The sequence below is a fragment of the Cornus florida genome, unplaced genomic scaffold (genome assembly GCF_030987335.1).
Source record: "Cornus florida cultivar Cherokee Brave unplaced genomic scaffold, ASM3098733v1 CherokeeBrave_3.0.0_Hap2_Chr09, whole genome shotgun sequence".
NCBI classification, from domain to species: Eukaryota; Viridiplantae; Streptophyta; class Magnoliopsida; order Cornales; family Cornaceae; genus Cornus; species Cornus florida.
This window is the reverse complement of record NW_026775579.1, coordinates 74,680,781-74,697,143: the sequence shown is the minus strand read 5'-3', so window position 1 is coordinate 74,697,143 and position 16,363 is coordinate 74,680,781. Positions and strand designations below refer to the sequence as shown.

At 33.4% G+C, this 16,363-nt stretch overlaps 1 protein-coding gene and 1 long non-coding RNA gene across 3 annotated transcripts; one reads left to right on the top strand and one right to left on the bottom strand.

Moving 5' to 3' along the window:
• Positions 1 to 1,988: 1,988 nt before the first annotated feature.
• Positions 1,989 to 6,836, bottom strand: LOC132274440 (uncharacterized). Of its 2 annotated transcripts, XR_009470423.1 has the most exons (4): positions 6,694 to 6,836; positions 6,393 to 6,457; positions 6,187 to 6,280; positions 1,989 to 2,182 (listed from the first exon to the last, which is right to left on the bottom strand). It is a non-coding gene; the product is annotated as an uncharacterized LOC132274440 (long non-coding RNA). The 2 variants fall into 2 exon arrangements; XR_009470422.1 differs by having other exon boundaries at positions 6,393 to 6,836.
• On the top strand, positions 6,800 to 16,037 carry LOC132274435 (wall-associated receptor kinase 2-like). Its single transcript, XM_059775713.1, has 3 exons — positions 6,800 to 7,928; positions 8,016 to 8,186; positions 14,683 to 16,037. Exons 1-3 carry the CDS (start codon positions 7,025 to 7,027, stop codon positions 15,951 to 15,953), a joined length of 2,346 nt encoding a protein of 781 aa, XP_059631696.1. The 5' UTR covers positions 6,800 to 7,024; the 3' UTR covers positions 15,954 to 16,037.
• Positions 16,038 to 16,363: the final 326 nt, after the last annotated feature.

Genomic DNA, 16,363 nt, shown 5'->3' with positions numbered 1-16,363 from the left:
ACTCCGAGATGATGAGAACAATGTTTTAGGAAGGTATGTGAATGAGTGAGAACACTTTAGGGAGTTTAAAAGGTAGAAAGAAATAGAGATTTCACTTCTGGGAATCGGTAGGAGGATCCTTGAACTAGTAGCAAACCTTGGTCCACAACAGGTTTGGTCACTGTCAACCTTGAATTGGTACCACAGTTGGGAATCGGTAGCCAAAGTGCGTTGAAAAGGCTTCTGACCTTCTTGCATTGGTACCAAGTTTGGGAACCGGTACCAAAAGTCCTGACTGGATTAAAACTTTTAGTTTCCTGTTCTAATTATTTCCTTTTTGGTCCTAACTTCTTTCCAAATCCTATGCACGAAATTTTTCATAGTTTCTGAGGGATTAGGACATTCCAAACTCTATATAAACCTTGGTAGTCATCTATGTTTATTAATGGCTTTAGGGAAAATCAATTCTATATCTTGATAAAGCCTTTTAGAGAGAAAAAATTCAGAAAATCAAATCTGATTATTCTGAATTTATTTATGAGAGCATACATATATATTCATGAGTGATTTAGAGGTGTTGTTCTCTATCTCATCGGAATTATAGCTATATTGAAGATTTAGATATTCCGTATGAAGAACATGATTTAATTCTTCTACATCGAGTTTAGATCTTGAATAACAGAAGTAAAAGCGATCACACCTTGAAAGGGTTGGAGCATTCGAGGAGTGTTGTCTGATCTACCTGCTACTCTTTTACAAATATCAAGTATAAGCTTGAGGCCAAGTTGCTGTTGGACAAGGAGTTATAAAACTAGAGGATTGTCAGCAATTGGTGGTTGGTAGAACGATAGAGTGTGAGCCGCCAAAGTCAAAGTTCAGTGTACTTTGTTTCAAACATAGTGGATCGGTTTACTTTGGACTGGATAGTCCACGAGGTTTTTCCCATGCAAACAGTTGACGAATTTTATTAACTGAGGTTTTCTCGCTAAAAATCCTGGTGCAATCTCTCTAAACTTAACTTACTTAACTTTTTCAGTATTTATATTTATGATTATGGATGTTTAATTGATCATACAATTTAATCAATCATAAATTGAGCAAGTTGACCTTAATCAAATCTCGGTCATTAAATGAGTTAATTACAATTAAAATCAACTAATTATTTTCACACCCCGCGTAACTCTATTTTCATAGTAATGTTCATGGCAATCACCGGTTGAAGTACTTATATTGCCCTGTCTTTGATCTTTACTGTAACGTCCCAAATCCATTGGATTCGAATCATTAAACGGGTCCCTACCTGACCCAAAATTGTCCAAGGGTAATATGGTCCTTTCATGTTAAATTTGTATATTAAAGTCCAACAAGGACAAGATGGTCATTTGTCACAATTCTAATGGTCTGAGACTCAAAGGGCAAAATAGTCATTTACTTGTATCACATAATAAATAAGATAAAGTCTGGGACAATATAGTCATTCCTATGGTTAAAATATAATTTTTGTATTTCACTGGACCTTATAATGTGTAACAATATACTGAGTGAGTGGTCAAGGGCAAAATGGGAAAATAAGTTACAAATGTTTACTACACAGGAACCGGACAACGTGTATACATCACACGTCAACTGGTTTGGGACGTGAATAGTGGCAAAGCCCACTGTCAGGATACCGGTCGACGTATGGAAGGCTACACGTCGACTGGTTAAAGACTTGTACAGTGAAAATGCTCACTACCAAGATACCGATCGACATGTGGGATGCTACTCGTCGACTGGTTCAGGTCATTCGGTCGACGTATGGCATTTCACGTTGACTGGTTTTAGGTTATCCACACTCAATTGCTTACTGTCCAAAGAAAATCGAGATACACCAACTTTGATAACCAACCACCTATACCACTACATTCACGTACATATTTAAATACATTTCAACATCTAATACAGTAACAACAACCGCATTGTTAACATAATTTGCACACGTTGTATAAAATACGCTAAAAGATTAAGTGTAGTTAACTTAATTACATTTCCCTAGTGGCCATACATAAAATGAATTTGAATACTTTACATGTTGCAAAATACTACATTTTGAGTCAACACTTTACAAAATTATGCCCAATTACAAACGATAGTAAGAAGAAACATTTTTCTACTCCAAACTAAGGCTGGGGTGGATTGACGTCCGCCACTTCTTTTCCCAAACCTAAAAATGTTAAAATAATGGGGTGAGCAAAACGCTCAGTAGGAAGTGTTTAAGACACACTTCTTATAACCCCGTGAATCCACATAAGGAATAGGTAAAAGAAAATGAGATCATAACATAGGGGGTGCGTGGAAATAACTACAACGACAAGTATATAACAATTATCACCCAAACACATACACCATATATTTTAATGAAGTGCAATGTCATGCAAATGTCGCTCCCCATATTCAAAACATTTTCGTTTTAACATCGAAACCGTTAGTGTAATTCGACCCAAGGCACATCCAAGGCATCACGAAAGGAGGATTGACTAACTATCCACGACCACAAGGCACCTCCAAGGCGTCGCATCTGGCCTAGCTAGTTCAATCACACTCCCTCCTAGACTACATTAACATCATGGATCACTAGGCGCCTCCTAGGCGTCTGGTTTTCGCAAACACCTTTAGAAAACATTTTCCTAAAACACTTTCGTTTGTTTTAAAACACTTTTTTCCCCTTTTTTTTTTCCCAATGAATGCATGAATGCTTCATGCTTCAATTCACCAATTCCATCATAAGAGTTTACATATGCTTTTATAATTAAATCACTAAAATACACAACTTATACTTTCATTTCACATTTCTCTAACATATCAAGCATATAAATCACAAAATTTCATTTCATATAAGCATGTTTAAGCATAATATATCAAATAACACCTTGTCACAAATTCATACATGGCATTTAAACAATTTTCAAGAACTTATACTAATTAAACATGCAATTCAATAATTTATAAGAATTAAATTCACAAAAGCATAAGAAGAACCATATATTAGAGACCCCTACCTCAATGGGGATGAAAACCCCCAAAACTCCAAATCAAAGCCCCTACTTTTGAAAATTCAAAGATGGCCAAAATGGTGAATTGCTCCTATCCAAGCATAGGTCTCAACAAGCTCTTCGATTTGCCGCAAACGGCACCCAAAAATTCTCAAAATTGAGAAAGAAATCAAAGATTGAAGTTTAGAAGAAAAAAAAAAAGAAAAAAGGCAAGAAAAGAAAGAAAGAGAGAGATGGCCGGGAGAGTGAGAGAGAATGAGACCAATGTGGTCTCTTGGCCTCAAAATTAAAGTAGATGGTGGGCCCCACTTAAATATATATATATATATATATATTTTTTTTTTCTTTTCTTTTTAATTTCTACCACCAATATATATATATATATATGCTCCAATTATATCATAGCCACACACTTTAGCACTTAAATAATTTACTTAGGCACAAAAATAATAATGCATGGTATGCAAATGACCTGAGACACAACTCCCATACACAACAACTCTGGTAATAGTTTCACCCGAGACAGTCCGGTCCGGAAAACTGAAAAAAATGCTGAAATGATAACCCTTGCATTTCAAAGAGTCTCGAACTCAATGAAATGCCCCAATCAACTGTCGGACATAATCGGCACACTCTACGGTGTCCAGTACGCAAAACGAGAAAAGACAAAAATGTCCCTTAAAAATCAGAAAATTCCCAAAAATAGAAAATAGTTAAAAACAGAAGTGTCACATTTAAAAACTTTTTTCTTTTGATGAAGAGCGAAAATATCACAAATTATTATTTTTGACATTTGAGGATTGACTTAATTGGTACAAAAAAAACATAATTATATATATATATATATATATATATATATAAGTTTAATGCTATGTTACGTAGAAGGGGAAAAAATGAACGGAATGGAGAGAAGAAGGGGATGATAACACATCCATATGGAAGAGATTGTGTATTTTCTTCTTTTTGTTCAGTTGGATTGAAGAGAAGATAATAAACTCATAATTTATTATATTTGTTAAGAGGGTGTTATAAAATAAGGATCGAATAGGAGTTTATGAGAACAAGAGAAAAGTAAATGACAAGAAGAAAAATAGATACACACAAATGAGATAATGATTTATATGTGGTCTACCCTCACAAATAGAGTTACGTCCACGGATGATATTGATTCTTTTCACTATAAAGAAGAAAATTACAAACCGAAGAACATTTTGTTTCTTCATGATAAGTTCACATTTTATATATTTTATATTCCCAAACTTATATTAGTTATTATATTATTTTTATTTTTTTAATTAATTAGTTGATTTTTATATTTCTGTGTATTAAAGAAGAAAAATAAAATAATTATATAAAGAAATTGGTGGACAATAGAAAATGTGGCGGCAGAGAAAAAGAGTATACATATAATTTCAGTCAACATGCGATAGGAGAACAACTCAACAAGGAGAGTTAAATCTTTAGCTTATTCAACTTGAGGTCTCAAGTTCTAACTCTCCAGGGTGCAAAATTATATGTACTATCATTCTACATCAGTGCTTCGTCCACGTCAGTATTCGAAGCCTTTGTTGCAGAGTTAAAGAGTAGAAGCTCCCTGGTTCGAATCTTGGTAGCAGCAAGTTCTCACGTCTGTATTTTGGAAACAGACTAAATTCTAAAAACTATAAAATATAGGGAACAATGGAAAAGAAGGAATTTGTAAATAAAATAAAAAGAAAAGGAGGAGAGAGAAGAGAGGTAATGGGCCAAAAATGAGGGAAATCAGCGGGAAAATGAAGAAAAGGGAATCTGATGAAAGAAGAATTAAAAAATAAAAAGAATGGGAAATGAAAAGAATGTGGTCTGGTAGTGCGCGGAAAGAAAGAAGAAGAAGAAGAAGAAGGAAAAAAAAAAGAAAAAAAGAGGAAGATTAGGTAAAGGTGGGGGACAAAGAATGATAGGGTATATCATTGATAAAGTAATGAATTGATAAATGGGGATAGTGGAAATTGGCATTCAGAATGGCTATAAGAAGCGGGCCAATCAGAGACCTGGGGGATTCGGTCAGAAGAGGGATTGAGTCCAGAGCTTGTGTTTACATTCTAAGTAATGATTTTTTGATTGTGTTTATAATTGGAGAAATTTTTTTATATGTGTGATAGTTGCATAATTTAGACATAAAATATATTTTGAGTAAGTTTAAAATCGTTCTTATTGTGACAATGAGAATGATGATTGTGCAATGATTTTCGTGGCATGTAACGCAAGGGATTTGATAGGTCATACTTAGGTAAGACGGTACGTACTACAATCTTAGAGTAATGTACTTAGACGGTTCGTGCCAACTGAAGATGGGTTATATTTAACTTTTGATTATATGTGCATTTATCTTTTTGGCGATATTATTGTGTGCTTGTAGCCACACGAATCATAGTCATACATAGAATGAATTTTCACATATTAGATATGATTAGTCACGTGATTTGTGGTTAATTGGTTCCATTTCATTTTATCTTTTATTATTTTTATTTAATTCTGTTTAATTTTAATTATTTATTTCAAAGTCAAATCTTCAACCAATTTTTGTAAGTGTGATAGATTTAAATTAACTTGGATACCTTGGCTTGGGTTCAACCCTACTTGTCACTATAATGTTTTTAATAAAGTGATTGTAGGAAAATAAATTATTTTTGTACGAAATGTATACACAACGACAACATCTAAATACACGCATGTCACTTCCCCCACAATAATCTCTCTTTTCACATTACTCACTCACCAACAAAGAAGACTCACACAACACTCTCAAGAAATACCCAAATAGTATATGGTTTGCATAAAAAAAAAACTCACCCAAAGACTAACTTCAACTCTCTCTTAAAGATTATGTATACAAAAGAATTTTTTCACACACACAATCAATATACTCTCTGGACCCGAATATTGTCTCTCTGTCTCTCTCTTGCTCGGATGGGTCTCGGAAGATCATCATGCCTATGTTTATAGGCAACCAAAACCGTCTTCAGCCGAAGTGAAAAATCACCCCATTTGAAGTCAACCATTTACAGCTAATGTACACCCCATTTCTATTGAAAAATTTACTAAAGTACAAAAATGTTTTTTCAAGAAAGTAAGAAAAAGAGAAGAAAAAAAAGAAAAAAAAACAAAAATGAGAAGGAAAAAAATTAGAATTTACCTTGTGGGGATGTTGGGTTAATGGGCTCATCTCCAACATGGGTTCACTACAATGAAAAACCTATCCCTTCATTGGTCCACACCTGGTCTTAGATCTGTAAAACTCAATTTTTTCCAAATAAATATAAAATTAGTCACCTGGCTAGCAAGAATTTTATCCTCCAATCTTTTCAGATCGAAGTGCCTCGAAAAGAAGATTATTGATACCTTTGATTTTGAATTGTGGGATAATAATATATGTTTTACGCTCCCAAAAACCAATTAGTCATTTCCTGCACGGAACCCACCCCGAAATCAATAAAAATCTTATACAAAATATTTATAAACACTATAAAAGAAATCACCATCATTGATGAAAATAGAGGTTCATTAAAAAATGAAATAAAAGAAAAGGAGGAGAGAGAAGAGAGGCAATGGGCCAAATCTGAGGAAAATCAGTGGGAAAATGAAGAAAGGGAATCTGATGAAGAATTAAAAAAGAAAAAGAATGGGAAATGAAAATCACTACATATAGTAATGGGCGGGCCAGGACAGGGGTTATGTGCCCCGGACACACTGGCTCCGCCCCTGTTCACAATCGGCCTACTGTCAACGACAATTTCCATGCACCGAGAAATTAAGATAGTTCATCTTGTGAGGCTGCTGGCTTATTATTGGAAGGAACACGCCAATTATTAAAAGGTTGGCGGGAGAAGACTAGTCGTCCTACGCGGTTTTGTGTCCGCTTTCACTAAAATTACACAAATAGTTACTGTTTTCAAAGTTTTTAACCCCCTATAAATATTTACATTAGACTAGAGAAGGAAATATTCCACACCCAATTTAGATCAGAAGCAATCATGAGGTTTCCACAAATATTGGTACTGCTGTTGGTAGTGGTGTTGGTAGAGGAGTTAGCTGTAAATGCAGCAACTCCGTCAACAAGTTGCCCACAAAGTTGTGGGAACCTTACCATTCCATACCCGTTCGGCACAAGCCTGGACTGCTGTCGAAATGAGTCCTTCTTGATAACATGTAATGACTCCAAGCCATATTTTCCGGCCAAACAGTACATCTACTTCCACGACCGTTTCTATACAGAAACTCTCAATACTAACGACTTAACTGTCCTTGACATATCACTTGCCGGCGAGTTGCGAGTCTCTACTTGGTTAGGGGCATATGCGTGTTACAACAAATCCGGTGGATTGGTTGACTCCTACAATTCACCGCTTTCCACATTTTTTCCCATCTCCTCCACCAAAAATAAGTTCACGGTAGTAGGTTGTGACACTTACGCATACGTACAACATTACCAAGGATCTGGGTACATAAGTGGTTGCATGTCAATGTGTGATGATTTTTATGATGTGGTCGCTGGTTCGTGCTCCGGTATAGGTTGCTGCCAAACATTGATTCGTGAAGGAGTACGCAAAATTCAGTTGACAGTGAGCAGTTACAAAAACCACACAGATGTTATCTTCTTCAATCCCTGTGGCGTCGCCTTTCTTGCTGAAGAGGGCAGTCACACATTCTTCCCAGATGAACTTTTAAAAAACATGACCGTACGCGGAATTGGCCCGATGCCGGTTGTGCTTGATTGGGCTATTGGCAATGAGACATGTGAAGAAGCCAGAACGAATTTGAGCAGCTATGCATGTGGGCAAAATAGCATATGCTATAATTCCACTAAGGTTTACGGGTATCTCTGCAACTGTTCTCAAGGTTATCAAGGAAACCCCTACCTTTCAAATGGTTGCCAAGGTACGTATGTGAAATACTTGTTTGCTTATGTCAATTAAAGTTGTATTCATGTTTTTAACTTAATTTATATTTTTCAATTGTTCACAGATATTAACGAGTGCTTGAATGATAAACTCCATAACTGCACAAATAAATGCAATAACATAGCTGGGAGTTTTAATTGTTATTGTCCAAAGGGCTTTCACGGGGATGGAGTAAGGGGGAGCCAGGGTTGCATTCGAGATCAAACTAATCCACCAATAACGCTAATTACTCTAGGTAAGTGTATATTGTGTGAATTTTAGAAACTTCAGCTGCGGTAAAATTAATTTATAGGAAACTTTATTCAAGTGCTTGGCAAACATTTCGAATGGCCTAATCTTTTTTCTCTTCAAAATTTTTTTTTTTCTTTTTGTTTTTGTTTTAAATTATGTCACACACACACTTATTACTCTTATTATATCACAACCGTCCCTTCAAGAAAAATGAAGAGATGCCACTTGGACTTAAATTTCTAATGGCCTAATCTTTGTGTTTCGTAAAAATTTATTTTTGAAGGGGAGAAAATGTCTTTTCCTTAATGGACAAACATTTTTTCTAAACCCTCCTAATGCTCAATAAACCCCCTCAATTTTTCAAATTGAGCAAATAAGAACATTTTTTAAAATTGAAAATTGAAATACCTAAAATACTCTTAAAGACAAAATAAAATTAAAAAACAAAAACTCTCTCTCAAAAACAAAGAGAAAGAGGTTATTTTGAGATTCTTATAAAAGAATTTGTCAAAATCTACCATCAATAATTATCAAGGAACAATTTGCACACATATTTCAAATATTGAATAGTTATATGCTCATACTAAACTTGAGCAATGTTTTGTGCAAAATTTTTATATAAGAAAGTGTTTTCTTGCACTTTACCCATATGTTAATAAAAACTTTGATGACATCAAAAATTGTTGAGTGTGCGCAGCAGAATGGTTATGGAATATAATATGGATATATAATCTAGACGATCGTAAATATATTTAACTTACTCTTTTATCCAATTTTTACTTATTTTAATTTTACCAAAATAAAACCAAAATCAAACCACAAAGCAAAAATAAAGTACAAGTAAAAGGGCCCGTTTGGATTGGCTTTTGAAATGCTGTTTTTAGCTTTTTTGGGTTAGAAACTGTTTTGAGTAGTGTTTGGCTAATTTTTTAAAAGAGCTTTTGAGTCTTAGAAGAGCGTTTTGGACAAGCTGGGTACCCCCAGCTTTTCCTAAACGCTCTTGTTTTAAAGACACGGGAAGCTGTTAAGGGGTTTAATGAAACTTTCAAAATGCCAAATGTCCCCTCCATATTTGTGAACAAAAAATAAAATATTCCACATATATCCCTATATATATGGAAAGAAACCTAATCGCATCACAGATTGTCTCTTTCATCTGGTTCGCATAACAATGGGTTCATCCCCTCATTTTTCTCGTCCTCAAGATTAATCCATTGTGTTGGTTCAGACTTAAGAATTCAGAAAGCTTCTTAACATAGTTACATGAGATCCACCACCATCTAATCTTATATCTTAGCCCAATCTTCTTTTTTGACTCAGTCTCACACCCTATCGTTCTACCAAAAACCAATTGTTGACAATCCCTGTCTTTGCGACTCCCTCGTCCAATAGCTCTCGACCTTAGGCTTACTCTCGATCTTTGTAGAAGAGTTGCAGGTAAATTAGACAACACTCCACGAATGCTCTGACCCCTTCAAAATGTGATGGCTTCACCCCTTTTCTTCTAGATCTGAATTTGATGAAGAATGAATGAATTCTGCTTTTCCAAAATTTCTGAATATTCAATTATACTTCAATTCCATTGAGATAGAGAACAACACTACTAAATCACTCATAAATATATGTGTATGCTCTCATAAATAAATTCAGAACAATCAAATTTGATTTTCTGAATTTTCTCTCTCTAAAAGGCTTTCTCAAAATATAGAATTGATTTTCCCTGAAGCCATGAAATAAACCTAAAAGACTAACAAGGTTTATATAAAGTTTAGAAAGTCCTAATCCCTCTGAAAATATAGAAAATTTCATGCATAGGACTTGGAAAGAAGCCTAGTCCAAAACGGAATCAAACAGAGCAAAAAAGGTAAGTTACCAGAACTTTTCAGGAGTCTAGAACCGGTTCAAGAAGGCCAGAAATAAATTCGTGCATTTTCTTTTACACTTGAACCGGTTCAAGAAGGCCAGAAATAAATTCGTGCATTTTCTTTTACTCTTGAACCGGTTCAAGAATTTGGGAACCAGTTTAAGATGGTCAGTCTTGAATTTTTCCAATTCTACTGATCTTGAACCTATTCTGTACTTTTGGGAACCAGTTCAAGATGGACAGGATGTAAAATCTTCCTTTAAAACTTCCAAATTCTTCCTAAGTGTTCTCACTTCCTCTCCAAACTTCCTAAAGCATTGTTCTCATTATCCCAGAGTGTAGTATACCATGAATACTTGAACTTCTTCAAATCTGCATCCGATCTTCAAGTTTGAAATTGTGAACCGGAAAATTAGAACTCAATCGGACTTATTTTGACAACAAAATTAGGCAATATACAATATATATATATATATATATATATATATATATATATATATATATATATATTCGCGATCTCTCCAAAATATATATTTCACAAGAACCTCCTATCAAGATTGACTCCAAAAAGTGTGTTCTTGCACGTTACCCATATGTAAATGAAAACTTTGATGACATCAAGAACCTCCTATCAGGATTGACTCCAAATCCAAGGTTTTGGAATGATTACATGTATCAGAAGTGATTAGTGGTAGAATAATGTGATACCCCCTAATTTTGGAACACGGATTGATCAAGTCCGCGCACAAAATCAAGGGATATCAAAACAATTTAAGTATTTAACAAGCACAGAATACAAAGATGAATAATAAAGAATAAATAAACCGCTGAAGAAAACTAATAAATAAATATTACTTAATGATTCTCCAACAATTACAATTCGGAAATCCCATAACTCAAGGACCCCTTAAAATATTATCCAATAATCCAATACTATTTAAAAGTACACAAGATGAATAGACGAATGACAGTCTCCCAGCTGCGGATCCTCAACCTCGAGACTGGAATCTCTAATAACCTGAAAAATAAATCGTGGGTTAAACCCTACGAGCAAGTTCACTCTACTAGGCCTCTGAAAACCAATAAGCAGATCATCTCTGATCAAAACCAAACCTAATAAAGTTTTAACTTTAATAAAGCACGATATACATGTCTATATATAATTATATATACTATACTAATCACATCCATTAATAGGTTTATTAAATTTCCATACCTATTAAATAATTATTAAAATAATATTCATACCTAGACCAATCTACCATTTCATTTTATAAAAACTCCTTTGACCTTAATCCCATCCTAGTCAGTTGTTTAATCATTTAAACAACAAATTATAATAAAAGAAATACTCTATTTAATCCTAACCCGATAATGATTTTAATTGTTTAAATCACATATCCAAAATCCAAGTTTTGACAAATCATCCACGTCTTCCCCAATATTATTTTATTAATGTAAAATAATACACTAACCAGTAAGTACTAAACTATTCTCATTTAAGAATATCTAACCCTAATCCAATCCATACATACAACAACCATAGATGATATTTTAATCATCTAACACATAACAACGTAATTATGCTTTGGCAAATCAACCATGCCATTGTAAATATTTTTATTTATATATTGGCAATTCAACCATGCCTCCATAAGTATATTTATTTATACATTGGCAATTCAACCATGCCTCCGTGTATGTATATTTATACATTGGCAATTCAACCATGCCTCCACAGGTATATTTATTCATACATTTAATTAGCAATTCATCCATGCTTTCCATATATGTATTCTATTCATACAAATATTTAGGTAATATATTTAATCATTTGACAATTCATCCATGCCCACACTTTAACCATGAATTAACTTTAAAATTAACAATACGCTAAATCATACATAGCCATCACATGCATATTATACGCATATCATTAATTTAACAACCAGCCTATTAAGATATGCCAAATAAGAATGATAATATTAATCATCTTAAATGATTTATATATATATATACCTACACATATGTTATTTAATGTATATATGTGTTTAACACCTTCTTTAATAATCCTTGATTATTTAAAATCAATATACATATATACATACATATATATATATATTCATCCTTCCATACAACTCATAGACAAATTATATATATATATATATATATATATATATATACACACTTCCTTCCATAACAAATTATTAATTTATTATATTTACACAAATTAGTACAACTAAATATGTCAGAAATAGTTTCCTTTAAATACTCCATATTGGTTTAAATAGTTTTCCGACACTTTCTCACTAAAACATAAATATCTCCTAGTAGGATGGGAATCTGATAATGAAATTGGTACCATTGGAAAGAGGACGAAAAATCCTTGAATTTGAGCTCAAGAATGACCCAGTTTCGATTTAAAATGACTAAGTTATGACCGTTTTAATTTTATGTCACAAACAGGCAAAATAATTGGCTGAGCTCAAACACTACTGTGAGCGCGCCCACACTTAATTAGCTCACTTGAGCTCACACAAACGCACCCACACCAGATTAGCTCACTTGAGCTCACATGTATGCACCCACACCAGATCAATCTTCTGTTGACCAAACTTAATCCATGGTCCAGATTCACATGTGCACTCTTTTGTGTACACCGCAATGCACCGAATCATTCCACTTATATCTAAACTATTCCAATGGCCCAGATTAGTGGTGTAACCTCTTACCATGCACCGTCCTACACCAGATTACTACCCTATTGTTGCGCCCACCTTACAAACGCCGCCTCCAGTGTTGTATATATATATATATATATATATATATATATATATATATATATATATATTATAAATTATCTATATAATTTTGCCAAATTAAGATAGAAAATAATTCTTGAATAATTCCAAAAAATATAAAACACATTCTAAAATTAATCTAAAAATTCCAAAAAATTCTCATAAATGCTAGAAACACTAATTAACCCTCTTGGGTCTAGATCCAGCCTATCGATTGATGTAAACAAAATATACAACACATATATAAAACAATAAAAATCTAAAATTCCAAAAATAAAATATAATAATTCATATTTTTAAGATTCCGTTCTAACCATCATTTAATCAATAAATTTAATCTTAAATTTTGATACTCAAGGTGAAATCCTTATGAGTTCTAAGAGGAAAGTTAGAGAAGAACTCGCCTGAAGGTTTCAAAACGAAACCGACGCTTTAAGCTTTAATTATCTCTTCCAATTCCGACGTCCTCCTTTTCAGATCCGACCTCCTCCTTGTCAGCCCTTCTTCTTCCTCTCTCTCTGTCTGTTTTATTTTTTTAACGTGTAAAACCTTTAACCCTAAAGCCTTATGTGTATTTTTATACACCTTAAATTCCAAATCCTATTCCAACTAGTATTATGAATTAAAATAATAATCTTTAAATAATTTATATCTATAAACATATATATATATATATAAATATATATTCCTTCCATAATTAACTCATTAGTTAATTAAATCATATATACTTATAAATATCAATAAATATATATCTATATATATATCTTTCCATAACAATTATTAATGAATTATATTTATATATAATTATATATATATATAAATATAATTGATACAAAAGTGATCATTTAAATAATTAAATAACCACGGACCTTCATTAATTAACCCAATAAGGTTTCATACAAGCCCAAGACCACATCTTTTGGTCCAACTTTCCTTAAGCCCAATCCAATTAATTTAAATAAATAAGATAATTAATTAAATACAGAAATTAAAATAACTAATTACATGAAGCACATAAACAAACAAGAATTTACAACTAAGTCATATAATACCAATAAAATCAACACACCAATAATTCAATCAATAATCAACCACACAAACAATCAATCATCATACATAATCACGAAATATAACTTAATTAAAATAAGATAATTAATCTAGCACTCAATAAAATAAAATAAATCATTGAAAAATAAAATAAAATAATTAATCCTAATTAATAAATCTTTTAAAATTATCGGGGTATTACAAATAATATTAGGTCATGCACACCAACAACAATAGAAATATACCAACAAAAAAATTGGCAGTGAGTTACGTATTGTTGGAGGCTTCTCTCCACTGCTCCTTATTTGGTTTGTAGGTTTTATTTTATGTTTTGATAGGCAAACACAGGCCTATTTTGCCACTAGATGTGGAGGTCTCTTTAACAGGGGATGGAGGTCATGCTCCTTAAGTTAAGGGTCCAGTGGTATCTTGCTCCCATTTTAGGAAGTATATCGCTAAAAAAATTTCAAAGAGGATTGCTAGGGGTAAATTTTTTTAGCCATTTATATATGTTTACTTTTTTTTCAAGCAGAGATCAAAACCTACAAGGGATTTGAAAACAATATTTTATTTTTAAAAATTGTAAATAATTTTAAGATGATATACATTTGTTGTTCCTTGTTTTTTCTTTGTCAAGATTTCCATAAATTTAAGTAAAAATAGCATTTCAAACAATACTTAACAACTTATTGAATTGCAATATAAAGTCATTTGAGTCCTTTAGGGATCAATTGATTGAAATGCAGAGTATGCGTGATGAATTTTACTTTGAATTGACTTGATTGTAGGCCTTGGCGTCACAGTTGCATTATTTGTGGGATGCTTTTTGTTATATTGGGGAATCAAGAGGAGAAAACTCATCCAACTTAGAGAAAAGTTTTTTCAACAAAATGGTGGTATGATGCTACAACAACAACTTTCAAAACTTGATAGTTCAGCTGAGACAGCCAAAATCTTTACTATAGAAGAGGTGAAGAAGGCAACCAATAACTTTAGTGAAAGTGAAATTGTCGGTCGAGGAGGTTATGGTACAGTTTACAAAGGAATTTTATCGCAAAACAAAATAGTTGCAATTAAAAAGTCCTCTGTTGTCGATCAAAGCCAAGTTGACCAATTCGTTAATGAGGTGATTGTGCTTTCCCAAATCAACCATAGAAACGTGGTAAAACTATTGGGTTGTTGTTTAGAGACAGAAGTCCCCTTGCTGGTTTATGAATTTATCACCAATGGGACTCTATACCACAATTTGCATGGAGTAGGTCATGTCTCATCGATGCCGTGGGAAATACGTCTAAGAATAGCCAAAGAAACTGCAGGAGCACTTGCATATTTGCACTCTGCAGCTTCCATACCAATCATTCACAGAGATGTCAAGTCTACTAACATACTCTTAGACGATAACTTTATTGCAATAGTTTCAGACTTTGGATCTTCAAGATTAGTTCCATTGGATAAAACACAACTAACCACAATGGTTCAAGGAACGTTTGGCTACTTAGATCCTGAATATTTCCATACAAGCCACTTGTCAGAAAAGAGTGATACATATAGCTTTGGAGTGGTCCTTGTGGAGCTACTTACAGGTATAAAAGCACTTTCTTTTGACAAACCAGAGGAAGAGAGAAACTTAGCCACATACTTCCTTTCTTCAATGAAAGAGAATCGATTGTCCTTAATTCTAGATGATCGAATCGTGAACGAGGGTAACTCGGATGAGATGCTTGAAGTTGCAAACATTGCACAGTGTTGCCTAAGATTGAAGGGGGACAAACGACCTACAATGAGAGAAGTGGCAATGGAGCTTGAGGGACTAACAAGAGTGGAGAAGCACCTTTGGACTAGTATCGATGTGGATCCAGAAGAGACGGAGTTCTTACTAAGTGGATCATTGAACTCTCAGAGCATCACAACTGGATGTGATAGTCTCAAGGACAAAGACGTAATACCATTAAAGGTTGATCACGGCCATCTAGCGTCTTGCAGCAATCTGAGTAGGACAATGACTGGGGTTCCCATATACCAAGGGCCATCTGGTGCACTTAAGTGGGACACAATTTGATGCACTTGAATGGAAAACATGTATGCCCTATTTTAGTGTATGTTTCAGTTGATTGTTTCCGTGAAACAACTATTTTTCATTAGAGATTTGCTTTAATCCATGTAATTTGAATATTACATAATGTAGTTTTTTAACATAACAAGAACATCATGATACTTTACTTACCGGGAAAAAACGAGAACGGTGATAACATTGTTCTTTCTCGCTCCTAAATAACAGTTGTAGTTGTCTTAAAAAAAGACTAAGATATTTTTGTTATAATGTTATTAATAAACTTTTCTTTTACTCTGTTCAAGATACAGAGGATTGGGCCAGTCAATTTTCGCGTGGTATTATAATCAAGCAAACTCAAGGTGATTGACCTAAGTAGAATTTTTTTGCACAAAATAATTCAATAAAATTATAATTTA

What these genes read in the sequence shown, in the direction of transcription:
- LOC132274435 (XM_059775713.1), top strand. Translation starts at nt 7,025, where the DNA reads ATGAGGTTTCCACAAATATTGGTACTGCTGTTGGTAGTGGTGTTGGTA. An exon ending in CCTTTCAAATGGTTGCCAAG is followed by an intron (nt 7,929 to 8,015) that starts GTACGTATGTGA and finishes AATTGTTCACAG; the next exon opens with ATATTAACGAGTGCTTGAAT. An exon ending in AATAACGCTAATTACTCTAG is followed by an intron (nt 8,187 to 14,682) that starts GTAAGTGTATAT and finishes ACTTGATTGTAG; the next exon opens with GCCTTGGCGTCACAGTTGCA.